The 24384-nt window shown below is 49.8% G+C and overlaps 1 protein-coding gene across 1 annotated transcript in view; it reads right to left on the minus strand.

The window, feature by feature from the left end:
• PAX5 (paired box 5) overlaps window positions 1-24384 on the minus strand; it is a 169106-nt gene that overhangs the window by 31620 nt on the left and 113102 nt on the right. The window contains exon 8 of the mRNA XM_072959742.1: window positions 5548-5649. Coding sequence (XP_072815843.1) covers window positions 5548-5649 — 102 coding nt within the window. The remainder of the gene's footprint in view (window positions 1-5547; window positions 5650-24384) is intronic.

A 24384-nucleotide genomic window follows, 5' to 3' on the forward strand; every position in this document is an offset into this window, starting at 1 on the left:
GATTACTTATAATACCTAATAGAGTATAAATATGATGTAAATAGTTGCTGGTGCATGGCAAATTCATTTTGCTTTTTGGAACTTTCTGTAATTTTTTCCCCAGATATTTTCTGTCCATGGTTGGTGGAATCCATGGATACAGAGCCTGCAGATACAGAGGGCCAACTGTACATCATTTAATTCTCACTCTTACTATCATCATCACCCTCATTTTACAGATGAGGAGGAAACTAGGGTCTGGAGAAGTTGTGTAACATGCCCCAAGTCACACAGCGAGTGAGAAGCAGGGTGGTGATTCTAACCAAGGCAGTCTGGCTCCAGGGTCCATGCTCTTAACCACCCAGCCTCCCTGCTTCACCATGTGGCTGCCACTGCGGGCACTTGGACCGCCCAGCATCCTTGACAGCTTTGTTCCAGCATTGGGCAGAGCTCTCCCTGGCAGCCCAGCGCCAACCACCCCTCACCACCATCTTCTGCATTTCAACTACTATCGCCTGAGTGCTACTGTGGGCCAGGCACTCTGCCAGAACCAGGGACCCCAGCGATGAACAACACAGGCACAGCCTTGTGTACTGTATAACCCTGATGTACTGTGCAGACCTGGGGGAAGGCAGACAAGGAAAGAGTAAACCGCTAATTAAATTCCTTGTATCGTGCTTAGTATCATGAATGAATACAACAGGATGCTTTGAGAGAGGCGTGATGGGGGTCCTGTTTTCGATGGTGTGGTGGGTAAAATAACACCCCCTTCACCCCCAAAGATGTCTACATCCTAGTCCCTGGAGCCTGTGACCACATTAGGTTATAGGGCAAAGGGGAATTAGGGTCGCTAATTAACTGACCCAAAGATAAGGAGATTATCCTGGATTATCCAGGTGGGCCCAATAAAACCACAAGGGTCTTTATAAGTGGAAGCAGCAGCCAGGAAAGAGCAAACTTGGAAGACGGTAGCATGATAAGGACTCAGTCCAAGGTGGGGCCAGAAAGCAGGCGATGCGGAGTGTCTATGAGCTAGAAAAGGCAAGGGAACGATTCTCCCCTGGGGCCTCCAGAAGGCACCAGCCCTGCCAACACCGGGACTGCAGCCCAGTAAGACTCACTTTGGATTTCCGAGCTCCAGACGTAAGATGAGAAATTACTGTTGTTTCAAATCAATAGTTTGCAGTAACTCATCACAGCAGCAAGAGGAAACTAACACATATTTGGTGATGAGGAAGGTCTCTCGGAGGAGAAGAAGCCCTCAGGGGTGGGAAGGAGCCAGGCAGCTGGGCAGTTGGCGATGGGAACAGCAGAGGGGGCTGAGCCCGTTAAGCAGAGGAATTGCCCGGGCGAGGAGGTTGGCGCAGGTGCGTCTGTCCGGGGGCCCTGCGCCTGCCTCAGCCTCCTCGCTGGCCTCAGTGGCCCACCCCACCCTCACCCTCATCTCCCACTTCTTCAAGAAAACAAAAGTCATAAATTACTTGAGTGATGTAACTGAGCAGCAGCTAGAAATGATGTACACCAACCTACGGCAAGTGGAGCGCCCAGGACTGGAGGAGCCCACCGGGTTCCTTCTAGGGCCTCCCATCAAACAGCTGCATTGCAAAGGCAGTTGGTTACCTTCTTAGACTCACTGAAGCCAAAGGGCAGGGAACGCCCCTTCCTTTCCCCCAGCCAGAATTTTTAAGAGTTTCAAATGCCATGTCGATATCCGTTAGCTTGTGCAAATATCTTCAGGCAGGAATCAACTAGTTATACTGGTCAAGACACCATGGAATCTTTGGTGCAAAACTTTTGGCATTTGCTGGGACTTGATGAAAATAAAATCTGAAAACTGTCTCCACTCTGAGCCGATGTGATGTGCCGAATTTGCTTTATTCGATGTAGCTGATCAGCAAAGGGCTATACAGGGTTACAGAGCCGCAGGGACTGAATCTACGAACACTAGAGAAGATCAAGAAATAAGACAACCCCTGATGGCAGAATCAAATGCAAAATAAACAAGAGTCTAAGCCTACAAGCTGGCAGTTACTACGGAAAAATGTAATGTCTACCTTTTCAGGCCACAAAGTTCAACCGCCCAAGTGTACCTTGGATGCCACTCGTCCTCGATGCATCCTAAAAACAAACCTTGTTCGTGGAATCCTTCCCCTACACACGGAAGAGGTGGCAGCCAAATGTTTCCCAAAACCTAGGGTAGGAAAAGCAGCTCACAAGGTTTTGGTTTCCCTTGGGAGTCACTGCCAGGCGAGGAGCCAGGACGGTTCCGTATAGTGAAGAGGACTGTCGCCGTGTAACAGCCTCCGAGAGACAAAAGCGGAATAAACGATTCTCTGAAGCCTTACTCGGCTTGTTTCTCCAAAGACGGCCAACATGCCCTTGGGGGTCTGTGAAATGATGTTGCCTGCAGTCACAAGTGTATGACTGCCTCCTGGATCCAGCAGCCCCCGGAGTTATGAATCAGAAACCTGAACAAACACGAAGTTGAACCCCCAAAACAGGTGGTGGTATATCCACATCCTAATCCTTGGAATCTGGCAACACGACTTATGTGGCCAAAAGAACAGGAGGTCTGCGTAGATGAGGTTAGGTCAAGGATCTGGAAAGGGGACGATTATCCCTGGGTGGGCCCTGAACGCGGCCACACGGATCCTTACGAGAGAGAACTTGAGCGAGACGCCACACACACACATAGAGAAGGGACATGAAGATGGGGCAGAGAGAGGGTTGCAGATTGGAGTGACGCAGCCACTAGCCAGGAAACACCAGGAGCCACAGAAGGTAGCAGAGGAAAGGAACAGGTCTCTCCCTAGCGCCTCCAGGTGGAGCACGGCCCTGCCGACACCTTGATTTTGGCCCAGTGATACTGACTTCAGCCTGCTGGGCTCCAGGACTGTGAGAGAAAGTTTTCCATTATTTTAAGCCACCAAATTTAAGCTAATTTGTTATATATATAAAATTCATATGTAGGTCAATATTAATTTTCATTTCCCCCTCCCTTCCTCAGCCAACACTCAGAAAAAAGGACCTTCTCTGTGCTATGGGCTAAGAGGGGTGCGGAGGAGGCGTAAGGCGGAGGGCACGGCCTCAACCAGCTCACCTTTTGGTGGCACAGCTAACTGGACCACGTGGCATAACAAGCAAACAGGGAGCACTGTCCCCAGCGCGGGGCTGCACCAGAGGCATCAGGGGTGGTAATGTTGCTGCTCAGCCCTGGGGGATGAAGCCGAGTCCCAACAGGCTGACATGGGAAGTCGTCTCAGCCAGAGACACAGAATAAGGCGGGACACCGACCGGTCAGAGTGAGAAGCAGAGTAGGGACCAGTGAGCGGTCAGGGAGGGGAACAGGCTGGGAGAGCTGGCCCAAAGGGCAAGTTGAGGCCAGACTGTGGTGATATCTGAGTGGCGGGCCTGGGACCTGGCTGCTGAAAGGTGGCCGTCTCTCCTGCGGGCCAACCCTGGGCAGTTCCAGCAAAGACCATGCATGCGGGCCAGCACTGCCTCAAGAAGCCATCCGAGAACAGGCTTGGAAATCGTACTGGAGACAGAGTCCCAGAGACATGATGCTGGTTTCGACTTTGAGGAACAGGAATGAAGGACCCGCCTGCTGAGTGTGGAGCCCCAGCCCTGACACTGGGTCTGGCACTGAATGGCTGGGGCTGCGTGAGACAAGAAAGCAGGAAAAGAAGGAAAAAGAAAAGGGAGGAGGGGAAGGCAGGAGACATGGGGTCCCTGACAAAACGCTTGTCTTCCTTCCTCCACACTGTGCACCTTCCCTCTCCACAGTCTCAGGCAGCCACACCACCCGGCTGGCACTGCGGCTGCCCATGTCCTGCTGCTGCCAGCAGGTTTGGTTAGGCTGTGCCCTCGCGCAGGCCTGTGATTCCTGCCGCCGCTATTAATAGGCAAGAAGCCGCCATCCGTTCCCACCAGGGGCTCTGCCAGGCCCACGGCCATTTGTATCCCGAGCCTGGTAATTAGGGCTGGAGGAGTCATGGAGCTGGAGGGCAGGGTCTGTTTGGTTAAACTCGGAAAGTTCAGATGCTTCTCTGAACTCGGCCTCTTTGGGGGTTGCAGCGGGGGCCAGCAGGGCTGACTGGGTGGCGTCGGCTTCACCTGCCAACGTGCTCTCGGACAGCACCTGGGGCCCCCACCTCCCACTCTGCTGTCACTGAGAAACATGCGATGACAGACTAAAGGTGCGTTCTAGCCGGTGGCCCAGGACAGGAAGGAGGGCTGAATTAAAGGGCAGAAGACCTAGATTCGAGTCCTTCCACCACCAAGCTCTGCAGCCTTGGACATCTCCTTAACTTCTCTGAGTCTCAGTCTCCTGACACTCTTCCCTGCCCACTCCACAAGGCTGCACACGGAAGGGCTCCTGGGAAAGCACTCTGCATTTGCTAAGTGCTCTGTAAATGCGAGGGGCCCGTATTGCATAAGTAAGCGCCATCTCCTAGGGCCACCCTAACTTGTTAAGGGCTGGAAAGGGGTGGGGGTGCTCTGGGGAGCAGGAGGGCATGTGTCCCACAGCCTCTGCCTGCCCCATGCATGATGTCTCCCTCTGCTCTGCCATGGCCCGTCCTGGCAGCAGAAAAGGCAAAGGCTTTGTGGGCGTGAACCTGGCAGGCCTTCCCAGTGTTGGCAAGACCCTGGGCAAGAGTACACACAGAGGCCATTTCCCATATGTCTCATATTTAAAAGTCATAAATCAAGCTAACAAACCGTTAAATGAAATATGCTCTGTCCTCCTACCTTGTTAAATACATCTTCACAATAACCTGGAAGGCCAGGAGCAAATTTAGAATTCTGGGACCCGCTGGCACCTGCGCCAGACCCCGGCTGCGAGGGCAAAGCACACCCGAGCTCTGACCTGTCCAGCTTCCCTTCCCACGCCCGGCTCCGCTCATCCTCACCCCAGCCTTGGACACAGGTGTGGGTGCCGTGACTTCATGTCCAAACTCTGTCCACACCATCCACCAAGAGCCAGTCCTTGGGCCCTGGGGTGCACGCACCTGTGACATGGGCTGGGAGACCAGCAGAGGCTTGAGGTTATTTGGGCAGGACCCCTGGGTGGGCTAGAGGAGGGGTGTAGGCATGTCCTCTTGCCCTGTGGACTCCCCGGTCCATGGGTAGGGGGTCACGCCCCTGCAGCATGGGAGGTGGCTTCCGAGCAGGGTTCCTTCTGCCTGGATCTAAGGGTGGTTCCTGCTGGGTCACAGCTTCTAGTCGTGGCTCTGCCTTCTACTTGCTGGGTGACCTAGGCACAGCCCAGCCCCTCGCTGACCTTTTGCCAGGTCCTGTTCAGGCTCCCTGTACAGCCAGCGAGGAATGTTTGAGTGACAGTCAAGGGCCCCCCTCTCTCTGATGTCCCTGCAGGTACTGCTGCTGGTTGGTCCGGCCCCACTGCAGGCCCAGCTGCAGAGAAAGAGGCCGAGAGTGCAGACCTCTGCCTGATTTATTCAGGTCCACTTCTCAGAGGTGGAGAGGTCACTCGGGCTATTTGGGGGGGATGCCCCCTCGAAACCCCGTCCGCTGTCTGCTGCAGAGACACAGACAGTGCAAACTCACCAGGCACCATCCCTGTCAGCGTCGGCGCTGAGTAGCTGCCCTGTCCGGCGGGGGGGACGTGTGGAGGGTACCCAGGGAGGGTCGTGCTCGCCAAGTCACGGCCTGAGGAATCAAAGCAACAAATCACAGGGTGAGCATCTCCACTGCCAGCTGCTTGTGTCCACAGCTTCCCAGACATCTGCACATTTGTCACGTCTGGATGCCTAACACCAGTGTGCCCCCAGCCCACATGCGTGGCACTCACACATACTCAGTCACACACACTCAACCACCTCTCCAGCCACCCAGGCTCTACTCAGCAGGAACCAGGGATGGCTCTACAGTAACCCTGGGAAACTGGAGCTCTGGCCAGCTCCCCGTGCTCTCTGTTCCCCAAGTAGGGCCTGGACTTCTCCATCTCCACACCTTTGCTTCTGCTGTGCACTCTACAACCAGCCCAACACCACCAGACTTCAAAGACCAGCTCAACTGCCTCTCACCTCTTCCCTGACAGCCCCCCATCGTGGGCAGGGCTCTGCCCGCCTTAGACCTGCATCTGGTCCTTACTGAATTTTCCCTCTTTGGGCCTAGAGCTTGTCATTCATTCAATGAAGGAAGCACCTCCTGACACCAGACATGGTTCTGGGCACTGGGACGAGGAGGTTAAGCCCTCAGACCCCAGAGGCAGACATTCCAGTGGGTGTGTGTCCATCTCGTTGCAGGCTGCCAGGTCCTGAAGGGCAGGGGTGATACCTCGTTCACCACCCACCCAGGAAACCTGCCTCCACCATGGGGCTTGGCACCTAGCAGCTGAACAAATGCGTGAATGAATGGAACAGCCAAGTGGTCTGGGTTCCAGGCCGTGTGGAAGAAAACCCCAAGGAAGTAGAACTCTAAGGGAGGTGTCACTGAGGCTTGTCTGCCTCTCAGGGAGAGAGTGGGGCTACAGTCCTTCAAACATTGCCACAGGTATGTCGTAAGGTGCTCATGCATCAGACCAACAGTCCAGACCCTGGGAGATGGGGCTGTTCAGTGATTATTTTTGGGCCCTGAGGACAGGACTCCGCCCTGTGGGTGGAATTGGCAGTTGCCCCTGAAAGAAGGAATGCACCTGCTGTCAGCCATCCTGGGAAGTGGGTGGGAAATGAGGTGGCCTTGGGACGAGGGAGCGAGGGCAGAACCTTGACCTCTTCTGGATGTGGACACTGAGGTCTGGGGAGGCCAGGAGAGGTCCAGCAGTGGCGGGAACAGCTCCTGACACCACAGAGCCAGGCTGGGCCCTGTGGAGTGGTGCAGGCAGGACACAGGTAGATGACTTTGAGCTCCAGCTCCACTAGCAGGTGGCCGGGACCACCTCTGGCCAACACCCCCAGTGTACTTTCCCACTTTACAGGATAATGAGACAGAGAAAGGTCAAGTAATTAGCCCAAGGTTGCACAGTAAGGGCCAGGGTTTGAACCCAAGCAACCCAGTGGTAAAGACCACATGCTTAGCCACTCCACTCCACTGCCTTACACATGTACCAGCTGTGTTTTTGTCCACATGTCTCCCAGCTGGGACACCAGGCTGAGCCCTGCCTTTAGGCCACACTGTCACCATGGCTTACTGGCTCCACCATGCAGAAAGAAATTCAACTACACAGTTTTTGCAATATATGTCTTGGGGTGGGAGCCAAGACTACGTTGGAGGGAGGCCTCCTAAAAGATGGAGACGCTATCTGATGGGAGGCTGCCTGGTGCAGGAGGGGACCTGGAACCAAGTCCCAGGATAGATAAGAGGGTCCTGGGAAGGGAAGGGACTTGCCCACAGGCACTCAGCTAATTTGAGGCAAGGCTGAGACTGGAATCCAGCTCTCCTGTCTCCTAGGATTTGGTCTTTCTTCAACAGAGGCTGCTTTTTTGATCACATCTGAACCTCAACAGTTTTTGTCACTGTTACATATGCTTTAAAACCCTGATCCCCAAAGCAGAAATGCAGTGTCTCGCCAAAGCACTCAACCCAAGAAGCTAGATAAAAAGGCAATAAAATGAACCTAGGGACAGGAGGAGGAAGGAATTGATAAAGAAAAGAAGAAAATAATGAATTAGGAACCAGAAAAGCAGATGCAATAATAAGTACACACAATAATAAATAACAAATACAACCAAGAGTTGTTACTTGAAAAGACCAATAACAGACAACCCTAGGGTGAGATTCAAAAAAGAAGACACAAATATCAAGTAAGGAATGAGAAGATACAACTAGAGATATGGAAGAGATGATATTAAAAAAACACACACACACACACACACAAGAAAATGCAGGAACGCCCTATGCTACTAAATGTGCAAATTTCATCAAAAGGCACAATTTCCTAGGAAAACTCGAGTCACCAAAATTAACTCAAGAAGTAGAAAATATGAACAGCCCATTCGCCTTAGAAAAATAGAAAAAGTTGTTTAAAATTATTTTTAAAAATAAGGTGCCTCGTCCATTTGGCTTCATAGGCAAGTTTTTGGTTTTAGTTTTGGGCAAGTTCTTTTAAATCTTCAAGGAACACATACTTCTGTTATTAAGCTGATCCAAGATGTATAAAACTAGAAAAAAAATCTTCATTTTGCCAACCTAGCACAATCCTGATATAAAAATTTAACAAAGGTGCAGAAAAAAGAAAATTAATGGCTAGTCTCACAATTTATTAATATGCATGCACACAATCTACCACCTCACTGATGAAACGAGAGAGAGAGAGAAGAATACACCATGACCAGGAAAGGTTTATTCCGGCTACCCAGGGATGCTTCAATATTAAAGCACTGGTCGGGAAATCATATTACTGTATCAGAGGAAAACCATATGATTAAATCAAAGTTGTGGAAAAGGCGTGGGCTAAAATTCAATACTATTTCCTTACAACACCTCTTAGTAAATAAAAACTGAAGTTTACACTTCTTTGATCTGATACCATTCTTAAACTGAGAGTCAATGTCATACTTAATTGGTGAAATACTTAAAGCATTCTTATTTAAGTCAAGAACATGTCAAAGAAACTTATTACTGAAAATTGTCCTGAAAGTTTTAGCCAGTACAAGAAGACAAGATAGAGACAAAACAGGGATAAACCCCGAGGGAGAAGCCCCCTGAATGATCCTTACCCGGGTGTATCTTGAACCTGGAAAGAATCACAAGAAAATCAACTCATCTACTAGAGTCAATGAAAAAGTCTGAGGAGACAGCAGGCAATGGAAGTCTAGAGCCAGCGCCTTTCTAGATCCAGTACTCCTCACTGCCTGTTCAGTTAAGTTCAGAGCTTTTGGTTTGGCTTCCAAGGCCCTCCTCAATCTGCCGCACCCCCACCCTTGACCCTTGACCTTGAAGTAGGAGGCTTATCAGCTCTGACTTCCCCAGGCCATTCCCTAAGCCTGACCCAAATTTCCTCTCATACTGTTCCTTTTTTAACTGCCCTTCTGCCATCCCTAACAATTAAACATTCCAGCCAATCTCTAAATTCTACCCTTAAAACCCTACGCTCCTCTGGGAAGCCTTTCTTAGGCCCTTCAAGTCTATGTGGGATCTGCCTCTACTGAAAGTCCCCCTTCACTACCCAATCCCAGTGCAAAGGAAGCATTGTGCGAGGGGGAACAGACACGCTGGAGGTGACGATATTAGCAGTGGTAAGACAGTACTTTGTGTCAGACACTCTTACTCCTACATTCATTACCTCATTTTTTCATCCTAACCCCTGCGATTATCACGCCCACTTTATAAAGAGGGAATGAGGGATGAAGAGGGTAGGTAACTTGCCTGAGGCCACACAGCAAGTAGGAAGCCAGCTGACATTTGCACCCAGGTGGCTGGGTTCCAGCCTGAGCTGCTTTGGCAGGGATGGGAGCAGGTGTGTGGGCAGAAGGAAAAAAGAGAAAACAAGCAAAGAAGGAGGGCTGAGAACTAGGAGGTTCTGTCATTCAGGTTAGCAACTGGAAGGGTGAATAGATTAAAGCAAGAAAAAGAGAGCAGGGGTCAAAGATGGGCTGTTAGAGGCCGGAACAGAAAGTGGGCATCAATGCCTATTTGGAAATAAATTCACCAGTATTAGCAGAGCGCAGGGCCGCATGGTGCGGGGCACACAGCAAGTGCCCATAACTCTTCACAGGAAGGCCAGGGCGAGAAAGCCACCCAGGGACCTTTTGCTGATTTGATCCCCAGTTTTGCTATTGAACTGCCGTGGGACTGGGCAAGTCACCCCACTCTGAGCCTCAGTCTTCCCAACTTTAAAAGAGAGCTCAGAGCTTAAGGATCTCCAAGAGCCACAGGCTCATGCTGGTCTGTATGTGCATATACACGCAGGATCATTTAGCTGTGGGTAGGTTTTTCTACCTTAAAATTCAAGTGCACCTGCAGCCCTGGAACCTCCACAGTCAATCAGTCCTGTAATGCGTGCTGCTGCTTGTCCTCCTTACGACAACGGCAGGCAGTTCTCTGAGCTTCCACCCTCAGTGGGACCTTGTGTCAGCTCCAGCAAAGGTTCAGGACTTGGCCAACATGCGGGGGACGCATTCCATCCCCAGTCCCTGGGAGGGCCGTGTACACAGTGAGGAGCTGACATGCGGCCACATACAGCCTATGAATGACCCTGCCTCTGAGTTCCCCGCTCCTGGGGAGCTCCTTTGCATTGTCCATGGCTCCAATTTCACCCAGTGAAGGCCCCTAGAAGCAGAGGCTATAGCTTGTAGCTGCGTTTACCTTCCTTGGACTGGCCACAAAAGCAAAGTCTGAGTCATCCCTTGTGAAGGGCAAGGAAGAAATAAACTGACAGCGTCGGTCATCTCCAGCCCCTGAACCCCTCCCTGTTCTGTGCCAGGCACCAGGGTAGGCTGCTCAGGAACAGAAGTCCGTTTAACTCTCACAGTTTATACAATTCCCAATGGACTTTATGAGACTGTACTGGGAAGTCACAGAAGCTGACCACAGTGCAACAAGGAAAGGAAGGCACGCACTGATTAAGTGTGTCTGCTCTGCCCAGGCTTGAACCTTGCTCTACCACACATTAGATACGTAGCCATGAGAGAGCTCCTTAGTCAATCTGAGCCTCAGTTTCCTCATCTGTGAAATGGGGATAAGAATAGCCACCACTTATCTGGAGCCAGTAATAGCTAACACTTATGGAGAGGAAACTATGAGCCAGGCACACACATACTCGTTTATCCCCACAATAACCCTATTAGAGAGCTACTGTTATCCCTGTTTACTGAGGGGGAAACTGAGGCACACAGAGTTTAAGTGACTTGCTGACAGTCACACAGCTAGCAAGTGAGAAAGCCAGGTTTCATGCCCAGTCAGTCTGGCTGGCAAGTCTGCACTCTCCACCCAACGCTGTGCCAGCTCTGCAGCAGCGACAGTAAGCTGCCTCTCTCGCGGGCGTTGTGAGGGGTCGGGGGGACGACGCATGTGGAACGCGTGGTACAGCACCTGCCCACAGCCAGCACTGCAGAAGAGGGAATTCCTAGCCCCAAGCCTTAACTCCACCCTGATAAACCTCATCTCGAAAAATAAATGGTAATTTGACACCAAAAATGTAGGGAAAACACAGTATTATTCTGTTTTTTAAACTGCATAAATTCAGTTTTATAAAAAATTTAAAAAGAACCCTTTGCAGTTCATCCTCCTGGAGGTAGAGTGTACTTCTCTGGCCCTTCAGTTTGGGCTCAGCCACGTGCCTTGCTTTGGCCAATGGGATGTTAGCAGATATTCGGCAGGTGGAAGCTCACTAGATGCCTGTGCGGTTGGGTGTGCCCCTCTGCACTTCTGCCACCACCAGGAGAACAAGCCTGGCTAGCCTGCTACAGGCAGGAGGGAGACATGTGGAGCAGGGATGGACCCAACCTACAACCAGAGCCAAGTCCAGCCTAGATCAGCCAACCCCCAGCCAAACCCCAGGTGCAGGAGCAAGAGAAAAATGATTGTTGTTTTCAGCCCTAAGCTTTGGGGTGGTTTGCTAGGCAGCAGTATCGTGGCAATAGCTGGTTGATACAAGACTTCGTAAATGTCACCTCTTCTTATTCTTATCATTATTTTCTGCTTAAGAACACCATCAAGTAAGTGAAAAGATGACTCAGACTGGGAGAAACAGAGCTGCTAATGTTATATCTGATAATGTATTTAGAATATATAAAGAACACTTACAGCTCAATAATAAAAAGACAAAACAACCCAATGTAAAAATGGGCAAAGGATCTGAATATACATTTGTCTAAAGAAGATACACAAAAATGGCCAATAAACACATGAAAAGGTGTTCAACATCATTAGTCATCAGGGAAACACAAATCAAAATCACAACGAAATACCACTTGGCACCCACTAGGATGGCTGCAATCAAAAGGACAGATTATTACAGCATTGGAAAAGATGTGAAAAATGGAAACCCTTATACATTGCTGGTGGGAGCATAAAGTGGTGCCGCCACTTAGAAAAGTCTAGAAGTTCCTCAGAAGGTTAAACATAGAGTGACCCAGTAATTTACTCCAAGAGAAATGAAAACATATGTCCACATAAATGTGTACAGAAATGTTCAAAGCAGCACTATTCATAATAGCCAAAAAGTGGAAACAATTCAAATATCCATCAACTAATGAATGGGTAAAGAAACCGAGGTATAGCCATACAATGGAATATTTGGCCATAAAAAGAAATGAAGTACTGATACATGCTACGACATGGGTGAACTTGAAATCATCACGCTAAGTGAAAGAAGCCAGTCACATAGACTACATATTGTATGATTCTATTAATATAAATGTCCAGAATAGGCAAATCTATAGAGCCAAAAAGTAGATTAGTGGTTGCCTAGGGCTAGGGGTGAGGAATGGGGGAAAGGGAGTATCTGGTAATGGCTCTGGGGTTTTGGGGGGGGGTTCTAAATGTTCTAAAACTGTGGTGATGGCTGCATGATTTTTGTGAGTGCACTAAAACCACTGAATTGTACACCTTAGATGGGTGAACTGTGTGGTATGTGAATTATATCTCAGTAGTGCTGTTATTTTTTATTATTATCATCTATCATCGCCATCATCTTGAAAGAGAAAAAGTCACTTGACACAAAATAATATTAAATTGTTTCTGATAAACTGATACATAAATGTATCTTTATGGAAAAAAATATATAATGAAAAAAGGATTGATAAATTGGATTACTTAATAAAACAGACCAAAAAAACTCCTGCCTGCTGAAAACAATATAAGCAAAGTCAGATGATAAGTGGCAGAGTGTAAGAAATTATTTGCAGCACAGACCATAGATAAATGGCTACTATCCCTATATATCAGGAGGTTGTAAAAATTGAAGGGAAAAGACCAAATATCCCATAGAAAAGTAGGCAAAATTCATGAACATAAACTGACCAAAAAGTATATATATATGTAAAATGACAAATTGAAAAGATGTTCAAGTTCACTAGTAATACTAGAAATGCAAATTAAATGCAAAATTGTACAGCCCCCTGTGGAGAGGGGTTTGGCAACATCTAACAAAATGGTACGCATTTACCTTTCCAACAAGCAATCCCACTTGTGGGGATTTACCCTGAATACACTTACACCTTCAGCAATACACAAATGCATACACATGAGGTAGTCTCTGCAGCACTGTCTGTAGCTACAAAGTACTAGAAACTAAAGGCCCAAGCCCAGAGAACCCAGTGAACAAGCTGTCATGCGTGCACACCCTGGGGTGCTGTGCAGCCGTGCAGAAGAATGAGGGGCCGGCGGCCTCATCCGGCACAGGAGAAGAAGCCCAGGAGCTGAGCCCTGGCTTCCCCGTGCCTTTGCAGTAGGTTGCCGTCCTCCGCACAGTCGCCAAGGCTTTCAAATTTCAAGAGAAGTTGAAGTTCAGGTTCCAAATGACTAATTTTGGAAAGCCTTGTGAAACAGTGGTAGGAAAGGACAAAAGTGACTGTTGGCATCAGAGGCAGGTGAGTTTGGAATGCTCAAAATACAAACAGGGAAGGAGAGACGGGGCAGGGCTGACACAGCCACAGCTGATACTGGTGGAGGAAGGGGCTTCCGGAGGCCAGACCCATCCCCAGGGAGGAGGTGCTCCAGCCAGCGCAGACGGTGTCAGGCTTGAGGGGGCATGAAGCCACCTTCATCTGCTCGACTTTCCCACAGGCCCCCTGTTGCCTCCAGAGCCAAATCTTGACTTCTGAGACTGATAGGGAATCACACAGGCCTGTATTCAAACCCAGTACCACCATTTACTCATCATTATACATTATTATAAGTAATATATCCAAGCCTCAGTCTTCCTTTTATAATTGGAAAAAGACAGTATTTATTGGGAGCAAAACACTGGTGCTTGCTGTGGCAGTATTAACACAAGTCTAAATTCATTGCTAGCCTTCTCATGGAAGACTGGGGTCTATGTCCCCTTGTCTTGAGTCTGGGCCGCCTTGGTGACTGGTCAACCAACAGAGCAACAGCTTCTTTAGAGGTTCCTATGAGCCAGGCCCTGGGCTGGGTGCTCTGTATGCCTTATCTCAGTCAACACCAACAGAAGTGGGTGCTGTTATTATCCCCATTCTACAGATGAGGAAATGGAGGCTCTGAGCAGTTGCTGTGCCCAAGGTCGTACAGCTTATAATCATGAAGGCTGACATTTCTGCAGCACTTTCAATATGCCAGGCACTGCTCCAACACCAGGCAGTGTTCCAAACACAGTTCACTGTGCTTTATAGATACTGACTCATTTAATTCTCAAAAACTCTAAAAGGTAGGTCCTATTATTATTCCCATGTTACAGATTTTGAACTAAAACACAAAGAGGTTAGGTTCCCGCCCAAGGTCCCACAGCTTGTAAGAAATGGAGCCATATCCAACCCCAGGCATTCTGGCACCAGATTTCTCATGTTCCCCCAACACACTAGGCACTTGTCCTTTTCTTTCCCCTAAACTGAAGGTCCCCTGACAGCAAGAGCCACTCAGGTCCCTCCCTCCCCTGGGGCCCAGCACACTGTAGGTGCTCAGAAAGTGTCTGCAAGGGTGAAACTAATCAAATGACACTGGTTCTGCCATCTGAAAGGAACTTTGGCTCCCAGCTGACCAGTAGCCCAGAAAGCCCTTCATCAGGAGCTCCACAAAGTAACTAGACTTGATTTATCCGTTTTTTGCTTGGATGCAACTTTTTCTTTTTCATACAGCCCATTTCTAGGTAGGCTCTCTCTACGTACACTAATGGGGGGGAATCTGAATCCAATTAACTTCAAATTTAGCTCATAATGAACTTATCTCATTTTGCTACCAGCTCCATTCTCATCGTGTGGCAGTAATTAACCACTGGGGGTTGTCACTCCCAGACACATGACATGGAGATCCTCCCAGCCCCTCACTTCAAACCCTTACAGAATTCATTACCCTGACAGTGTGCAAACCCTTCACTCTGAATACCACAGGGCACCACCCAGACTCCCCCTCTATCTGCCTGACTGTATGGGTGAGCGAGAGAAAGAAGAAAGCAAGTCACTGAGAAGCCATGAATTATGGTGAACAAGATGGGAGCAGGATGCTGGCGACGACTCAGTGACCAGAGAGGGTCTGCCTGCCTTGACAGCCTGGGCTGGAGGCTCTGTCAGAGGAGGGGGGTCTCCACCCACATACCCCAAGCTGTAAGAGAATGTGGCGGAGCTGGTTGGGGAAGGCTAAGTCCTTTGAAAACTGGCGATCGTATCCACCAGGGACTCTTAATGCCCAGGAAGCTGCACACCCCAAGTAGGGGCAATGGTGACTTGCTGTGTGACCTAAGGCAAGTCCCACCACCTCTCTGGGCCTTGGTTTTCCCATCAGAACACTCAAGTAGTAGGAACAGATGGCCTCTGAGTGTGTTTTCTGCTCCAATATTCTGTAAGTCAGATGCATCATTTTACCCTTGTGTTGATGGAAATGGAAGCTGGGGCCGGCTGCTGCAGAGAGGGGCACGGCAGTTCCTGACCTCGCATCAGCACTCCCGTCTGCAGCACCAGACACCCTGGAGCCCCTGGCTTAAACCCTAGTGAAAGGAGGGTAAGCATCATTCTTGTTTTCCTGCCTCCAGGACAGGAGCTTCCAGCCGGAGATGGGGGCTGTCGGCCTGCAGGCACGCGGTTGCCATATCGGCCCCCTCACCAAATGCCCACGTGGATGGCCAGGCACCTGGGCCGGAGAGCAGCTCCTACTCAGCTCCAACTAGTTTTCAGAAGCTGAAACTCTGGTTCCACTTCATTTGGGAATATCCTGTCTATGTGAATTTTGACTTAAATCCAGTTTTTCAAATATACGCTGAGGACCAAAGAAAACTTGTCCAAAGGCCATAGCCCTCAGACTGCCAATTTTCAACCTTTACTCATCCTCAAAGGCCTGAGTCCTGTCTGAGCCACCCCACATCCCTACCCCTACCAGCTTCACCCACTGCCAGCTTCACAGGCCTTTTAAGGACGTGAGCCCTGCCTGGGTGTCCAGGTGACAACCAAAGAGGTAACCACCGTGCAGGGTGGAACAGGCCAGAGCACAGAGGAACAGCATGGCAGAAGGCGACTGCTGGGAAACTGGGGAGAGAGCACATTCAGCTCCCTGGGGCCACCCAAACCTCCTGCCATCTCCCTCATTTCCACAGGTGACAGCCCCAGCCTCCCAACCACTCCGGCTTCAAAGACACCCTGCCTCCCTGAAGCCCAGTCAGTCCCCAAGCCCCTTCTGACTGTCCACTGCCTTGGTGCCTTCTCCTCTCCTCCCTGACCCTGATCTGCCCAGGTCAGATTGTTTCCTGGCAACCTCTCCTCCACCTCTGTCCTGGCCCTGCCCTGCCGTCTGTCTGGACTGCCTGTCAAGGCTCCTCTTTCAGAGCCCCGGCACCTACCACAGAACCACTCAGCTCACCCTGTAGGACAACTTGGAATCACACAGGAATTCAGTGAGGGTTCTGAAGCCAGCACTTCTGAATCTGTCTTGGATCAATAATTTAACCAGAAGGGCAGACACTTCTACATTTTCCCAGAAAAACTTTCCTCAGAGTCACAGAACTATGAGAAACCTTTTTGCGTGTTAAGAACTATTATTTAAACGTTATTTAAAACTTAAAAAGAAAAGGTTGCAAGAGTGAGAAGCATAGCCTTTCAATGTCAAGGGGCACTATTTACCAGGTACACCCAAGGATCATACTTCTAAGAGAATTACCTGTATTTGATGATTCTTTACAATTTGATTAGAGCCCAGAAGTGGGTAAGTTTCCTGTTAATGTGTAGATTTCTATCAAGTGGAAAAGAGAACCCCAAAGGTTTGGGTTTATTGCCCTGTAGGACATTAACCAATTTTGTATCTAATCTAGCAATTTTATTCCAACATTTTTAAAAAATGCCTTTCTCCATGGACGACATAAACCCTGTTCCTCAAATGCTCTTGGAACCACTTTTATCTTTTTATAGGTTCCCTCATTAATTTATGAGTTGAATAAAATCTTCACATGTGTTCGTTCTATATTTGTACTTGAGTTATGTTCCTAAGTTTTTTAAAATTACACTTTGACATTCATTATAGGAAAAAGCCAACCATGCCTGAGTGACATGAGTTGAAGATTTTCAACCAACACCAAAGCAGGCGATAGTAAACAACTGCTACCTTAGGGGAAGGGGAGAGAAACAGCCCAACACCTGGGATCTGGGGAGGGGATTAATCCTGCCACACAAACCCCGGTGTGTGCACACATGTAGCACATACACCGCCAGGCTCGTTCGTCCCAGCTGGTGTTTGAAATGTGTGACAGTTTGAACGGGGGCTGCTCTGGAGTCTCCCTTTGTCCAGACCTGCCAGGAGTAAAGGGTATGTGAGCCGGGAGTGAGAGGGGGAGTGTCTCACCTAGAGGGGAAATGCTGGCAACGGTGGAGCCGCCCAATTCACCTGCACACAACGAACGTGCTAATTGCAGATGGGCCCATGCAGTCATTAAAGCAGACCTGGCCGGCTCCGAATGACAGGTTTATTAGCCATTCGTTTAGGTGGTGTTATTTACTTAGAAATAATAACCCTCAATTTCTTTTCCCAAAATTACTTAATCCCCACTTTTGATTAATTCTGTCTGGCCTTCCTCTAATTGCCCTGGCTAAAGATCTAATCTGGATTTGCAGAGCCGGGAAGACAACTCTGAGAATTCATTCATCAGAGCTCTGTTTACTTTGCAGTCTCAACCCGCCCCATCCCTTCATTTGAATAGACTTTTTCTACGCCCCTGGAATCACTGGGAACTTCCAGGCTCCAACAACTGTGTTTCCATTTCGAGGAAGTGTTTGGATTTCATCTGCCTGGCATTTTAGAGCAGACACTGGGCCTCAGTCAATATTTCCATGTACATTTACGACACGATCTTCCTCAAACTAGAAACTGTTGATCCAATGTAATAAACCGGCAAAGGCAGGGTTCTAATGAGCAAGGCTGAAAGCAGCTGTGCTACGCTCGGGGCTCCAGGCCTCCCTGCCAGAGCAAGCGCGGCTGCAGGGGCAGACGGAGCCAGTGTTTTCAGCAGGACAATGGTGAGGGCAGCTGTGGGCCTGCTCAGGTCTTCACTTCGTTCGTTCATTCATGTGTGCATGACCTGATCCCTATGGGGTTCTAGCACCTTTCTGAGTGCTCCAGAGGACCTGGGAGATGGGAACAATAGTAATAATAATAATGCCCACAACAATAATGATGATCATTTATTCAGCTCTTACCACGTGCCAGGCACTATTTGAAGTGCTTGTATGTATTATCTCATTTAAGTGTCACAGCCACCCTGGGGGATATAAACCTTTATAATCCCCAGGTTGCAGATAAGCTACCCAGGTAGAAAGAGGTGGTGCTGGATGCAAACTGAGGCCGCCTGATGACAGTCTGTGTCTTTACCACCACCCCCTCTCCCCACACTCTTCTGCTTCAACAGGTAAATTGCAAAATACAAAACACACCTCCTTTTCAACCTGCAATTCTACTTCTATGACTTTACCTATGGAAATACACAGAAAAGTACACCAAGATTTACCTTTAATGGGAAGGAGGGAAGGGAGAGAGGAAGGGAGGGAGAAAATCCAAGTGTCTATCATAATGGCTAGGTTAAATAAATTATGATACTTTCTTATGACGGGATATTACACAGTTCTGAAAAATAATGGGGTAGATTTGAATGTGTGAATTGTGGAAAGAGCTCCAAGATACATTATTGAGTGAATAAAGCAAAGTGCAGAAGAATATGCACAGTGTGATTTTATTTGTGCTAGTAAAAAGTCAAGTCTGTCTGCTGATGGATGCATAAAAATGTTACTAAAAGTACACACAAGACACTGTTAACTTTGAGGTGAAGGACTAAGAACCGGAGGGCTGAGATTGGGGAAAGGAAAGATATTTTTTCATCTTATATTTTTCTGTATGGTTTGAATATTTAAACACATGCATGTATTACTTTTTGTTCAAAATTAACTTTTCTTAAGAACCAGACACTGTCTGTGCCCCAAGGAGCTCATGACAGTCTCAAAGGGGAGATAATAATGAATCTAAGATGCACGAAGTGCACACTCCTTTCCGGCCCCAGGGCTCCCACCTCAGCAGCCCCTGGGCCAGAGCTGTCACAGGGGGAATTCCTTGCTTTCAAGGACAGCATCATGATGCCAGGAACACCAAGTCACATATTCACAGCTCATGGTCCCCCTAGAACTCCCCCAAGCCAGCATCCAGCCCTCACAGGAGCAGCAAACACAGTGATGTCCCGCTGATCTGAAATGTGCCATCAAGCAAGCTCAGCCCCGACAATCTGGCTGTGAGTAGCCAAAAGGTGGACACAAGGCCTGTCCCTAGAGCACCTCGGGGACCAGCTCTGCCAGGCCGAATCCTCGTCTACACACAGTTCCAACGAGCTTAGTGGCTTGGATTCCCAGCCCCCAGCAGACTGAAAACAGCAATACAAGAAGGCAGAGAGAGACTTCTAGAGCCAGGCAGACTGACATTAAGAGAAGTGACAGGTGACAGGTGAGCAACAAGGATGGAGACAGGAAAACAATATAATCCGACATAAGAAGCCCAAACCTCAGCAGTCCAGGGTGCTCGGGTGAAGGGCAAGCGGCCTGCTTAGAGACCTCCAGAGGCTTCACCGCTGCATGGGGTGCAGTTCACTGTGCTGGTTCACAGAGAGGAACCTGGGTGCTGTCACTGGAGGGGGGTGAACTTCTGTCTCTCCAGCATGATTATGTGCATCTCTTATTTGAGAAACTGATATGACAAACCAGTGTTTTGAAAGTTGGCTTGGGACCTATACAATCAGAAGTAGCAGATGGAAAAAAAGCCCAATTGTCCATCTCAGCCCAGGATGGGTCCCTGGAGAACCCTTGCACTGTGCACGGCAACAGGGAAGACCGCCAAGAGATTCAATTGTTGACAGGATCCCCCCACGCCTCCACTCCTGGTTGTAGTACAAGCCCGCCCAAGCTGGCTGGAGGATACTGAAAAGGTTTCCTTGCCTCCTGATGTTTCAGACCCATAGAGTCCCATGGCTGGACTGAAAGTTGGTGGTGTCTCAGTCACCCCCCAGCCCACACCCCCTCGACTCAGGGCTGACAGTATTCTCATTGTTTGCCCACCTTCAGGTTACTAATGCAGAAAACACTTCCCACATTTAATGGTTAGGAATGTCTTCCTTCCTGAGAGCTGGAGTCTACATAAATTAGGTGATTTCTAAATGGAATGAATAAATGAACACACAGAAAGCACTGAGTTCTCCTGAGGTGAACTTCCAGATTGAGGGACATTCAATTTTTGTAAAAGGGTACATTGTGGTATGGTAGTTAGGAACAGAGGCCACCACTGGCTGGCAGTCTTGATTCAGACCCTGACTCTGCACTTGCTGGCTGTGTGATATTGAGCAAGTTGCTTGGCATCTCTGTGTCTCAGTTTTCTCGACTATACATGAAGATCTGCCTCATAGAATTGTTGCATGGATCAAGTCAATAAATGCATGTAAAGCCCCGAGCACAAGGCCTGGCACAGTGAGCACTCAATAACACCACCACGGCTCCACAGTTCATGGGAGAGCACAGCCAGGTCAGTCTTTGAAAGTGTGGCTCTGCTCACATCAAGCACCTCTCAGAAACCTGCAATGGCTTCCTACTGCTGACATAACAAAGACCACACCGTTAGCTAAGAGCATGCGCCCACCCAGGGCCCAAATTCCAGCCCTGACTCCTACCAGCCATGTAACCCTGGCAAGTGACCCAGCCTCTCTCTCCTCACATGTTTAAGGAAGGAGGAAGGTGCCCCAACAGTTTCTCCCTGGTGGGGTGACTGTGAGTGAAGCGACTGCCTGGCTCGAGCCCCCATCACTGCCCGCTCCCCGTGCACTGCTGTTTCTGACCACCTGTCTTCCTTCGTGCCGTGTAAAACATTTGAAGAAGGGAATGTGAAAGATGGTAAGTGAAGAAAGAAGCAGTACTTTACACGAAGGTGAGAGCCTCAGAACGCTCACCCACCCACCGCTGGGTGTACCCGCCATGTGGTTGCATTCACGTATGATGGATGGATGACAGTCACTAGTTCCATGGGGCTCTTTTGATTGGCCAGGCACTTTCCTAAGTGCTTTACGCTCATTGTCTCATTTAATCAGCAAAACAATCCTATGAGATAGAAATTGCTACTATCATTGTTGCTGATACTGAGAGGATGAGCCTATCGGTGAGGCACACAGGCTCCGGGAGCAGACTGCTGGATTCCAGCCCCAGCTCTGCTCCTTACTAGTTGTTTTGTAACTTTGGGAAAGATCCACCTTGTTTCCTCATCTATAAAATGGGGCTAATGATAACACCACCTCCTCAGACTGTTTGAGGGATTAAAAAGTTGGTACACGTGAGGCCCTTAGAAACGTGCCTGGCCCATGTCAGTGCTCCCAGCTATGCCTGTTACTACCCCCGACATTCAGAGGAAAGAGGCCATGGAAGCTGAGAGAGGTTAAGTAACTTGTCCAAGGTTACAGAGGCAGAAAATGGGCCAGGCATGGGGACATGGGGAAACTTGCTCTTAACCACTAAGTTCCAAATCTAAGATGGGTTTGAAGTGAAGTCAAGCGTGGTGGGAGGCACCCACTGGACCTTTCTAGCTGAAGGGTGAGGTCGGGGTGGAGGACTGAGAGAAGGCCCTGAACTGGGAGTCAGAACGTCCTCCACTTCCTCATGGTGCTTTCAGGCAGGTCCCCCCATCTCTGAACAGTCATCTCGACCCCAAGCCATCCCCCTGGGAGGAGATCAGAGGATAGTAGAGTCGGGAGGAATGTGTATTATCGGGTTCTTTGCCCTCCTTCCATGTCTGGCTAGCAGCCCATTTATTTTAAGAAATAGTCAATAGGTACATGTCGAAGCTGAAAAGCTTGGACAGGTTTCTGGTCTCTTGTAAAGGGACAGAGGCTCATCACAAATCTTAAACCAGTGCCTTGGCCCGTCCACTTCTAGTCCAGAGGGTGTCAGGCTGGTGGATGTCATGAGATCCAGGCCCCGGACCCACAGAGCCCAACAAGACGACGCCCCCTACCCGTCCAATTGTTTCTCCAAACCACAGATCGAGCCTGAGATTGGAAATCACTGCCGAGGGGGCCCATGCAAGAGGCAGTCTGGGCAGATGCACTGCTTGCTGGGAAAAACCAAGCCTGCCCCGCAGAGGCACCTCCCAGGGTGCACGGCAAATTAATGTGCTGCAGAGAACATGCATTAAATCGCACTGCTGGCCTGCGCTGCGGGCTGCTGGAGCGCCAGCCTACCCCTCCCTGGCCCTCCCTTCCCAGATACGCCGAGTACCGGGGCCTCTGAGAAGCCCAGCGTAGCTCGGGCTCTTGTTTGCAAACCACTGCCAGTTCTGGCACCACCCATGCCCTGCCTCCCTCATGAGCCATCAGGAACCCCAAAGAGGATCACAGAGAGGTGAGAGTGCTTCGGGCAGCACGAGAGGGACCCTACCCAGCAGGGGCATCATGTGGAGACACGTGCACGAGTCGTCAGGCTGGGGTTCAATTTACCAGATATTCATGATCTCAGTGCCCACAGCTGGGGAAACTGAGGCTCAGAGGGGCTCAGAGTCCTGCCCAAGGTCCCACATGTAGCAAACAGCAGACCTGAGCTTCAGTGCCTGCAGTCAGACTGCAGGCTTCCTGGAGGTGGTGGCACTGGAACTAGGCTTCTGTGGGGAGGGGTCCTCCGGGGGGACTGGGAGCAGGGCTCAGGCTGAGTCAGGTCAGGGTGAGCAGTGCTGGTGAGTCCTGTCGCACCAGTGAAGGAGCCTTGAGGGGCAATGTGCCTGGAACTGGTCTGAGCTTCCTCAGGCACAAGCAGAAGTTGGGGTGAGGTGAGTGGGAAGCTGGGGTGTAAGGTATGAGGGCTGGGGTCCCAGAGGTGAGAACTGAGAGCTAGGCTGAGGAGAGAACACACATGTTCTGTGAGCAGCCTTCACACAGACTTGAAAGCCACTTTGGAACTAGTGAGCACCAGAGCCCAAAGGACATGAAAGGTGACCAGGCAGGGGTTCCAGCTGTGTTCCCTGGGGCCTCCCAGGGCACCTCAGGGGCCTCTGGGACACGACCCTCCTCAACCACTGAACCTCAATTCTGACTGGTTTACATAAAGGGCTTCCCAGGAGGATTTCATCTGAACAAAAGTTCTCTTGACAAAAAATAAAGAAACTTAACAATTATTAGAAAATCACTAATTGCCCATAGTGCACAGCCAGGCCTGGGCCCACAACCACCACAGCCCCTCTCCAAACCTCCTTTCCAGAGAGGGGAGGGCACTGATGGAACAAGTCAGGTTTTTGCCCAGAGATGCCTGGCATTTCTGTTTCTAAAGTTGCCATGCACACATGTGCACGTGTGTGTATGATTTTGTCAAGTCTTTGTATTTATTGAACTTGCTAGACAGGACCAAGTAGAGGAACACACATAGGCATCAGACTTCCCAGAAGTTGCCACTGGCTTCCTCCCTCTGTGCTACCAACAAATGGCTGCATCTCCATGAGTCTCACTCTACAAATCCGCAGAATGGGAATATATCCTTTGCCCTGCCTCCCAGGGTTCCCGGGAAATGGAGGAAGGAGAGAGGGAGGAAAAGAGAATGAGAAGGAGGAAGTAAAAAAATGGAAACATTCAAACATGCAACCCAATGTGGCATCAGCTTGAGTTTTGAAGTCCAACAGGCCAGCACTTGCCACCCCTGCCAACCCAGCACTATTTATGCGGCGTCCATGGGTTATGGACTTTCTGCCCCTCAGTTTCCTTGCTTACAAAATGGGGACGTAATACCCATTTCACAGGGCTATTTGCGTTCAGAACCAAGTCACCTCAGAGGAGGAGCTGCATGGAGCCTGGACTCCTGGCCAGCACGCGGTAAGGGCCTCACCCCTCCCCTAGGGCTCAGGCCCTGGGTCCCCAGGTTCCCCCTCCCATCACGAGCTCCTTCTGCTCCAGCCGTCCCCACCAAAATGAACCTCACCGGGCAGGAGGACTCAGAGAATTAAAACACGCAATCAAACAGTTTCTTGACGGGAAATGCTTTAGAAATTTTCGGCTCCATTTACTTCTCAATCTAATTTTGTCCTCGGATGCACATTATGCGCGAGATGGGATCTCATGTGGTTTGCCCGCGCTCCGCACACCAGCAGGAGGCAGCCCACGTCTCAACTGCTGTTCCGTCTCTCCACCATAGCAAGTGGCATAATGAGGGCTCCCCTGGGCCACAGGGCCTGGCCTGGACACTCAGGCACCCACCGCCCAGCCCCTCCGCAGACGGACTCTGCACTCCTCACTCCCACCACTGTTGGATCAAGTCCGGACAACCCGCTGCCCTCATTCCTGCTGGAGTA

This window comes from Vicugna pacos, chromosome 4, assembly GCF_048564905.1.
Source record: "Vicugna pacos chromosome 4, VicPac4, whole genome shotgun sequence".
Lineage (NCBI taxonomy): Eukaryota > Metazoa > Chordata > Mammalia > Artiodactyla > Camelidae > Vicugna > Vicugna pacos.